Source organism: Arachis ipaensis, chromosome B05 (assembly GCF_000816755.2).
Source record: "Arachis ipaensis cultivar K30076 chromosome B05, Araip1.1, whole genome shotgun sequence".
In the NCBI taxonomy this organism is placed as follows: Eukaryota; Viridiplantae; Streptophyta; class Magnoliopsida; order Fabales; family Fabaceae; genus Arachis; species Arachis ipaensis.
This window is the reverse complement of record NC_029789.2, coordinates 118,824,571-118,832,769: the sequence shown is the minus strand read 5'-3', so window position 1 is coordinate 118,832,769 and position 8,199 is coordinate 118,824,571. Positions and strand designations below refer to the sequence as shown.

General features: G+C 36.0%; 1 protein-coding gene across 1 annotated transcript; it reads left to right on the top strand.

The window, feature by feature from the left end:
- Positions 921 to 7,132, top strand: LOC107643906 (pentatricopeptide repeat-containing protein At3g02650, mitochondrial). Its single transcript, XM_016347656.2, has 4 exons — positions 921 to 2,692; positions 5,128 to 5,241; positions 5,650 to 6,140; positions 6,920 to 7,132. The coding sequence occupies exon 1, from the start codon at positions 1,087 to 1,089 to the stop codon at positions 2,689 to 2,691; it is 1,605 nt and encodes a 534-aa protein (XP_016203142.2). The 5' UTR covers positions 921 to 1,086; the 3' UTR covers position 2,692; positions 5,128 to 5,241; positions 5,650 to 6,140; positions 6,920 to 7,132.

Sequence of the window (8,199 nt, the reverse complement as noted above, 5' to 3'; positions counted from 1 at the left end):
GTGAACTCAGCCTCTAGCCCTCTATGTATTAATGAGAGACGTCTTCAAGGTCGGATGAGATAGAGGAGCATAGTGAATCTAACACACAACAAAAGAAGAAAGAGGATGAACACTCATTTTATGAGGAAGCAATGATCACAAAGAGAGTTTGTGATGAGGCGAGTATGATATTTGATGAGTTGGAAGAGGATCTAGTTCTACAGTATGTTGCAAAAGCAGAAAATCAAAAGAAAGACAACACATGTAATCTAAGGCCAAGGAGAAAAAAGGGTCAAACAAGAGTTCAAGGGAAGCAGAGATGAGAAAGTCAAGGAGTACAACACACAAAATATTCAACGAAAGATCAGGTGGATAACATACATCGAGGTGAACTAATAGCAAGAGGTAGATATTTAGTTATATTTTATGTTGTCTTTGTTGCATGTTTGATGTTATATTTCTTTGGATTTTATTTTGATCTTTGTGTTTTCTTCGTTTACATGTTATTTAGATGTAATTATGTATGTTGATAGATGGTTATTTTGTAAGTCACTCACCTTTTTTGTTAGGACCTTTGTAAGTTTGAAATATAAAAAAAATGCTTACAAAATTGTATAAAAATTTTATTTTTAAAGTTTTTTTTGAAAAAAAATTTAATATTTAACATTTTTGCCATATTTTTAAATATTTTACGAGTTTATTTATTATTTGTATATGTTAAAGTTATTTTTATTAATGACGTAAACTTTTAGCTACATTGTTTTTTTTTTGGCGTACAACTTTTAGCTACATTTTGATACTCCAATATTTTTATTTATTCTTGTCCAGCTGGCCATTTACTGCCCAATTGTCTGATTTGCACTGTACTTGGGCTAGGCCCATAATGGGATAACTGAGTAATATTAAATAAGAAGCCACGAGTTCCCTGACAAAAATAAAGAAGCCACGAATTCGACCCAAAAAAAAAAAAGAAACCAAATTAAAAAAAAATGTCCCCCAACCAAAAATTTTAAACAATGTCGCAGTCGCAGCATCCTAAAACCCCCGAAAGCCGCTGCATCTGAAGAGTGAAGAAGAAGGTGGAGGAGGAAGAAAGAAGAGAAAGAGATGTCATCGTGGAGATTGATCCTCGCAAGAAATGCTGCTGCACGCAACTGCATCATTGCGTCGCGAATCCCTAACTTCCCTCTCTCACAATCTTGCATACCCACCCAACCTCCATTAAAACCCCAACCAACTCCTCCCTCCTCCACCGCCTCTCCCCGTTCCGTTTCCCGTTTCTTCCTTCCCAATGACCTCCGTTTCTTCTCTCCTCAAACGGACATCACCTTCGACGACGACCGTCCGCAAAACGACGCCGTTCCGCTCTGCAATGAGACTGAACCACAAGAAGCCGCATTAGAAGAAGGAGAAGGACAACTAGAAATAGAAGAAGAGATTCACGATATCAACGACGAGAGATTAGAATCCCTGCGGGTTCTTCTACAAAGTAATGGCGACAGGTCGTTTGAGTCATCTCTTAACGACATGTGTTTAGCTCTGGATCATAACTCCGTCGCCAGAATAATTGAAATCCCGTCCGTTTCGGGCGAGAATCTCGTTAGGTTTTTTAACTGGGCCCGGAACGACAAGTCGTTTAAGGTATCCCCCTCTGCGTTGGAAACAGTGGTGTCAAAGGTGTGCCAAGGTATGAAGAAGAAAGAGATATACTCTCTGTGGGATTTGGTTCGGCATATTGGTGAGGAAGAGAAGGGTGTACTGAACGTAGGGATTCTCAACGAGTTGATATCTTCGCTGTCGAAATTGGGAAAAGGAAAGGCTGCACTCGAGGTCTTTGATAAATTGGAGGATTTCGAAATTGTGCCGAATGCTGACAGTTATTACTTCACGGTCGAAGCTCTTTGCCGGCGGAAAGCTTTCGATTTGGCTTGGTCCGTGTGTCGAAAGATGATTGATTCACAGATGGTGCTGGAAGATGTAGAGAAAATTGGTAGCATGGTGTCTTGGTTTTGTAAGGGGAAAATGGCCAGAGAAGCACATGAAGTGTATATGGCAATGGAAGAGAAAAGGAAGCAGTTACCTTTGTCTTGTATTAGCTTCTTGGTTGGCAAATTGTGTCAAGAGAATGAGACTGTTGGATTGGCTTTGAAGGTGTTGGCGGATATACAAGGAGAGAGGAGGCACCGTGCGATAAAGCCTTTTTCCGCAGTGGTTAGAGCTTTGTGTAGGATTAAGGATCTTGATGCAGCAAAGAAGTTGGTGTTGGAAATGATTGCAGATGGTCCACCTCCTGGAAATGCTGTTTTCAACTTTGTGATTACTGGATATTGCAAAGTTGGGGAGATGGGACAAGCTGTGGAGATGATGAAGCTCTTGGAGAGTAGGGGTTTGAAGCCGGATCTGTACGCTTATGCTGTTCTTATGAGTGGCTATTCAAATGGTGGTGAGATGGAAGAGTCTAGGAACATATTGGAAGAGGCTAAAAAGAAGCATCCTAAGTTAACCCCTGTGATGTATCACACACTAGTTCGTGGATATTGTAAGTTGGAACAGTTTGATAAGGCTTTGGAGTTGTTGACTGAGATGAAGGATTTTGGCATCCGCCCTAGTGCAGATGAATACGAGAAGCTGATCCAGTCGCTATGTTTGAAGGCTTTGGATTGGGAAATGGCGGAAAAACTACAGGAGGAAATGAAAGAGGCGCTTTTTTGAGGTAGCATGAAACAATGTCTAATATTTGTAATTCTTTTCTTATTAGCAATTTCCTCATCACATGTTGTGGCAGCAGGTTGCAATCTTAATGCAAAAAAACAATTCAGAGCATAAAAGTTCAGAAGTAATGGTTGGTAGTGAACTGAATTTGATGTGTTAACTTTACTTGCATGGCCTTTTTCAAGCAGGTGCTTAGTTTTCTACGCTTCCGTTCCTTGTTTCACCATAATGATGTAAAAAATTGGAAACTAACATTTTACGGCCAACAATTTGCCGACATTTATCTTTCCTTTTAAATTTCTCCTTCTTTCTCTTAACATTTGTCAATCCACTACCTGGCTAATTGTTAGTTAAAAAAAAGTTGGTTACCTAAACTGTTATTTTTGTTTCCCTTATACACGATATAATTGTGTTTTAAAAGATGCTTGACATCTTGAACTATTTCATGTGTGTGTGATTTACTACAATTGAATAATACAATTATCTGAATTCTTTTTTTAATCCTTAACACTGAATATTTTATTTCTATAGTAATTTCACTCCGGATTTTCAGAACTTAGGAATGCACCCTAGTTTAGGCTTATATCCCAAGTACAAAATATGAGTATCTCCTTCCCGTAGAAGTGTATTTGGTTACTAAGATAGGAAAATAAATTGCTGCATGAATAGCTTTTGGAAACAAAGGATAGAAATGGTTTCATAACAAGGAAGGCAGGGAGGAATATGGTGCTGTATTGATGCTAAATTATATTGAAATGGAAATTGAATGTTTCAACTTCCAAATTCCAACTACTATTTGTATTTAAAACTGTAGAGGTTATGCCAATTGTGTCTAAAACTTGAAATATTATTTGCTTTAGATAACGAGTGTTTTCAATAGATGCTGCTTTGTAGTTTCTTTTAAAATGACTAGTATGTTTCTTTTTTAGTTTATGTTTTTTGAGGACTCTGATTCTAAGTTTCTGGTTTGAATTTTGAATGTGTCTATTTGAGGATTCATGTTTAAATAAAATCGGAAAATTACGAAGGATTAAGATGATGTGGTATTTGTCTTGAGTTGCTAACTAGAGATCTTGTTAGTTTGTTGAATGGCTTCCAATATTCTTAATGAAATTATTATATATATGTTACATACTAACAACAAAACTAAGATGGAATAGGAATTTGGTAGGGGATAGACAACCTGCTACTTGTTACTAGGATCTGATTCCGCAAGTGAAAAAATTAATTGACCTTGATTAGTACAATAGTTATCCAAGTCTATAATCCTGCAAGCGAGTAATACATAGCTATTTCTCATATTTTAGAAGGTTGAAATGGTGGTGTGTTGTTGGCTGTTTGTCTCATTGTCAAATTTCAATAGTGTTCTTGTTATTGCCGGCATTAACTGCTATAGCTATACTATACTTGACTCCTGACCAAAAAAATAAAATAAAAAAGATGTTAGTTTTTTATTGTCTGTAATAGTCCTATTTGTAAAGCTATCCGTACTTGCTATAGCTATACTATACTTGGTTTATGTACATGTTTTGTGTAAAGCTATCTCTCTATGGTGTATTCAAGGGAGAGTATAAGTGATGAATTCTTGGGATTGAAAAGGAAACATGTCTTGTATTGACAGCAAGTCAGTAACCATTCCTCAATATTAATATCAATACGGAAGGTGGGATTCGAGTGCTGCCTCTTCGTTTTCTCTGTCTTTGGGTATCTTCTATGATTATATTAAGTGCAGTATAAATATTAGGTGTTGGAGTTTTGTTTTCCTATCTTTTATCTTTGCTATATCAGGATACTTGATGTATTCACTCCCCCGTCTCAGAGGGTCAAGTTTTGTTTTCAATGATAAAAAAAAATGTGAAATGCATGTTGTGTTTCTTTCAATTAGCTAGAACATCGTTTGTGTTATTTTTCTATTTGTTAAGTTAGACCTTTAGTTATTTAAATTCAGGCAGTGTCTGTTCCCTGGGTAATGTGTGGTACACTACCCTCTCCTATTAACGTCTTTTGCATCCCAGTGAATCTGATATGGCTATATGTTAATTTGTGTACAATGCTTAACGTAGATGCGATGTGTCCAACTGTTTCAATAACTTAGTAGGATTTCTTTTGCATCCCAGTGAATGGCTATTATTAGGTTAAAATTCATAACCCTTTTTTTTTGTCGCGTTTTGAAACACGGTATTTTTGTCTCCAAGAGATTTAGAATGTACTTTTGTCAACAATTCGCAAGAACATTTTTTAGTGGCTTATCCTTTTTATGCTCAGATTATATGCTACACTTCACTAATTGAAAAAATTATACTTTCTACCTTTTGACATTTGGATTTGGTTTAAAATTTACTTTTAACTCTTTTGAATAAACACTTAAATTAGTACTAGAATTCCAAATCGGACATTTTACTACTTGATCCGAGGCATATTTGAAATGGACTATAGGTGATTGGACTTTGAGTAATGAGGTCGGAGATAGTGGTGAAGGTGTCCAATATGGCTTCACGTCAATTCCGGAATGGCAGATGAGGATACTTGCAAAAGATTTCGACGCTTAAGGTAGTAAGGGTTTAACCAAATTTGATGTAAAATGAAGTTGAGAAATATCTGAGTTTGATAGGGTATTTATAGAAAAAATCATCACTTCACTTATAGATAGTGGATGATTTCTTCCCTTATATCATAGAAAGTTATTCCATGTTGTGATAGTTATTACTTATTAATTAGTAGATAATATCACTAAAAGGTGATAAATAGCTTTCACTTGATCCATGGAGGATGGATCAGCTCTTTTGGGCCTCTTTTGGGCCATGACTTTAGTTATTTGGGTCATTATAATGACCTAAAAGTAATAATAATAAAAAGAAATATGTGGGATCTATTTCACTTGATATTTTCTCTTTTTTTTCACCCATATCTCTCAATTGACGCACACTCACCCATATGTCTCAATTGACACACACTCAGAGTCGGCCAAAAGAAAAAGAAAAGGGAGAAACAGAGAGGGAACGAGAGAGAAGAAGAAAGGAAGAAGGAGAGAGGAAGAAGGAAAGACGGCGTTGGCGGAGTTCCAGACTCGCCAGAGCTTGAAGAGGAGGAAGCGACGGACAGTATTGTTGACGCCTCTGCTGTCATTGTTGTGGAAGGAGGTTGTTGCTGGTGTCAACTGGAGCTGCGTTGCCGTTGGGTTTGAAGGGAGGGAGCTCGCGGGAGATGTTCCTGCCTTGCTTCGTCACTGTGATGCCCTGGTCTTCCTTGTTTGCTGGAGCTGGAGCTCGCTGTTGAACTGCACTCGGCCGCTGGACTCATTGATGTTCAGCACTGCCGTGTCACTATTGTCGGCTTCTATCATTGTCGTTGTCTTCCTTGTTTAGTGTTGTCATCTTGAAACCCTCAGAATAACCACGGAATTTCAATCTTCAATTTGGTACTCTGGATTCGATCTCTTTGGCCAAGTTGTGAGTAGGCTTTACGTTGTTGACTTTTTGGTTTATGCTATAACTATTGTTGAAGAATTTTAATTTGATTCGAATAATTAATTTATTATAGCTGAATAATTATCTTTGTGAAGTTTATACCTTAGGAATTTTACATGAGACTATATGTATATTTAATGAAACTTTATATTATTTTAGAACATTTAATTTTACTCGAATATGTATTTTTGAAGCATTGAAGTATTTGTCGATACTCATTTTGAAATTGTGAAATATGTTTGAAATTCTTTATGATTGAGAAAATATGATTGAAAAGGATTTGGATGAGAAAGTATTATATTATTTGATTTGATTTGATACCTCATATATTTGAAAGATTTAAAGAATTTGTTGTATTTAAAATCATATATTTTGAATTGGTTTTGAAAGCTTCTATTAGAAAATCGTAGTTAACGGCGGTTATGACGTTAACCTAGATGCATCTGGCTCAGACCTCAGCTAGCAGGGGTATTGCTAACCTAACGTGTAGACCACACGTTGGATCTGTTATTCTGTTAGGAAACACAAGAGGAAAGGACTACTACTCTTAGAGGTGGAGCCGCCCAAATGTGAACTATTTGATTCGATTTCTTTATTGAGAACTCTCTTATTGATTCACTTATTTGTATAAATTACTATTTTCTAAATAAAATTACTTGGATAATAATGTTTATATAGTCTCATGTAGATTATAGATAATAGATGTATTGTCTAGTCATTGAGTTCTAAAACTCACTCCATTTTTTAAAAACTATTTTCAGGAACGAATACACGAGTATGTGAGCCTTCCTATTCAAGAGTAATGATATGCAATGAATACCTATTCTTTGTTGAGTTTCTAAACTTTATATGCTTCATATGTCACAGGCAGGATTCAATCATATTAATCTATTTTATGTTTTTGTTAAAAATAATGTGTAACTATTCATTCTTGCACTTGTAAATTTATAAAAAATACTTGTAGCTTTCTTATTTAACTTATACTCGAATTTGTTAGGCATGTTAGGAGACAGTTTTCCTGAGCACTAGTCATGACTCATTTTGGGTTGTGACAGTCATGGTATGAACAATGTCTTTGCTCGAGATCAGATTTGGAGAAGTCGAATCTCAAGCAAGAATTTAGCGTTTAAGTCAACAAGTCGTAGCTTCACCAAGTCGAATAGTTGTTTCAGTATTTGTCCCGAGTAGTTTATTCTTTGATTTATATAAGTTGGTTGGTTGGAGTTGGAGCCTTCATAATTGAAGTTTTATTCTCGACGTGATTTGTAGCTCCAACAAATTGAAAATCTCGACGTAATTGATGTGTGTTGCTTCCGATTTATAGTGTAGCTCATTTTTTTCTGATTTCAAAAACTCGTTTTGATTGTTTTATGAGCGTCGTTCTTGTCGTTTTGCTTTACCCTTTTTAGGGATCTATTAGCTTTTACGACGAATGCTTCAACTTGCAAACTTTTGACTTGTCATTTTCGACTTTCTCTTGACTTTTTTTTGTTCAAGTTGTAGGCCAAAGATTTTACGATTTTGATTTTATTTCGATTCATTTATACAATTTGTCCTTAAACTCAGACCTTGTCACTTTGACGATTTATAGCCCCAACCTTCTAGGACGGCGTAGCAATTTTTGCGCTTTTTCGAGTATGAGTTCAAATCGTGTAGGTCGGATTCAATGAAGACTTGTAAAAATTTAGATAACTTGCTTTATTAATCTTTTGAAAGCAATTACAATAGATGGCCAGGTGCTTCTAAGAGCCTTTTACAAATGAAATTCTTAGCCCTTTGATACTTCATTAAAAACCCCTTTAGTAAAACCTTGAAGTCAGAAAAAGAGTACATAAAGGAGTAAAATTCGTTTTCTAGCTGTAATATTCCTTCAGTTGTAGATATCGTACAATCTATACAGATTGTTTTCGAGCAAGTCACATTTTTTATAGTATCTCTTTCCCAAGTCGTGACTGACTTTGTAGGGATCTTTCAATTTGGTTGTCATCTTTTCTTCATCCGATTTTGGCTTGATGTCATTTCAGATCAAGACGAGGTCTCC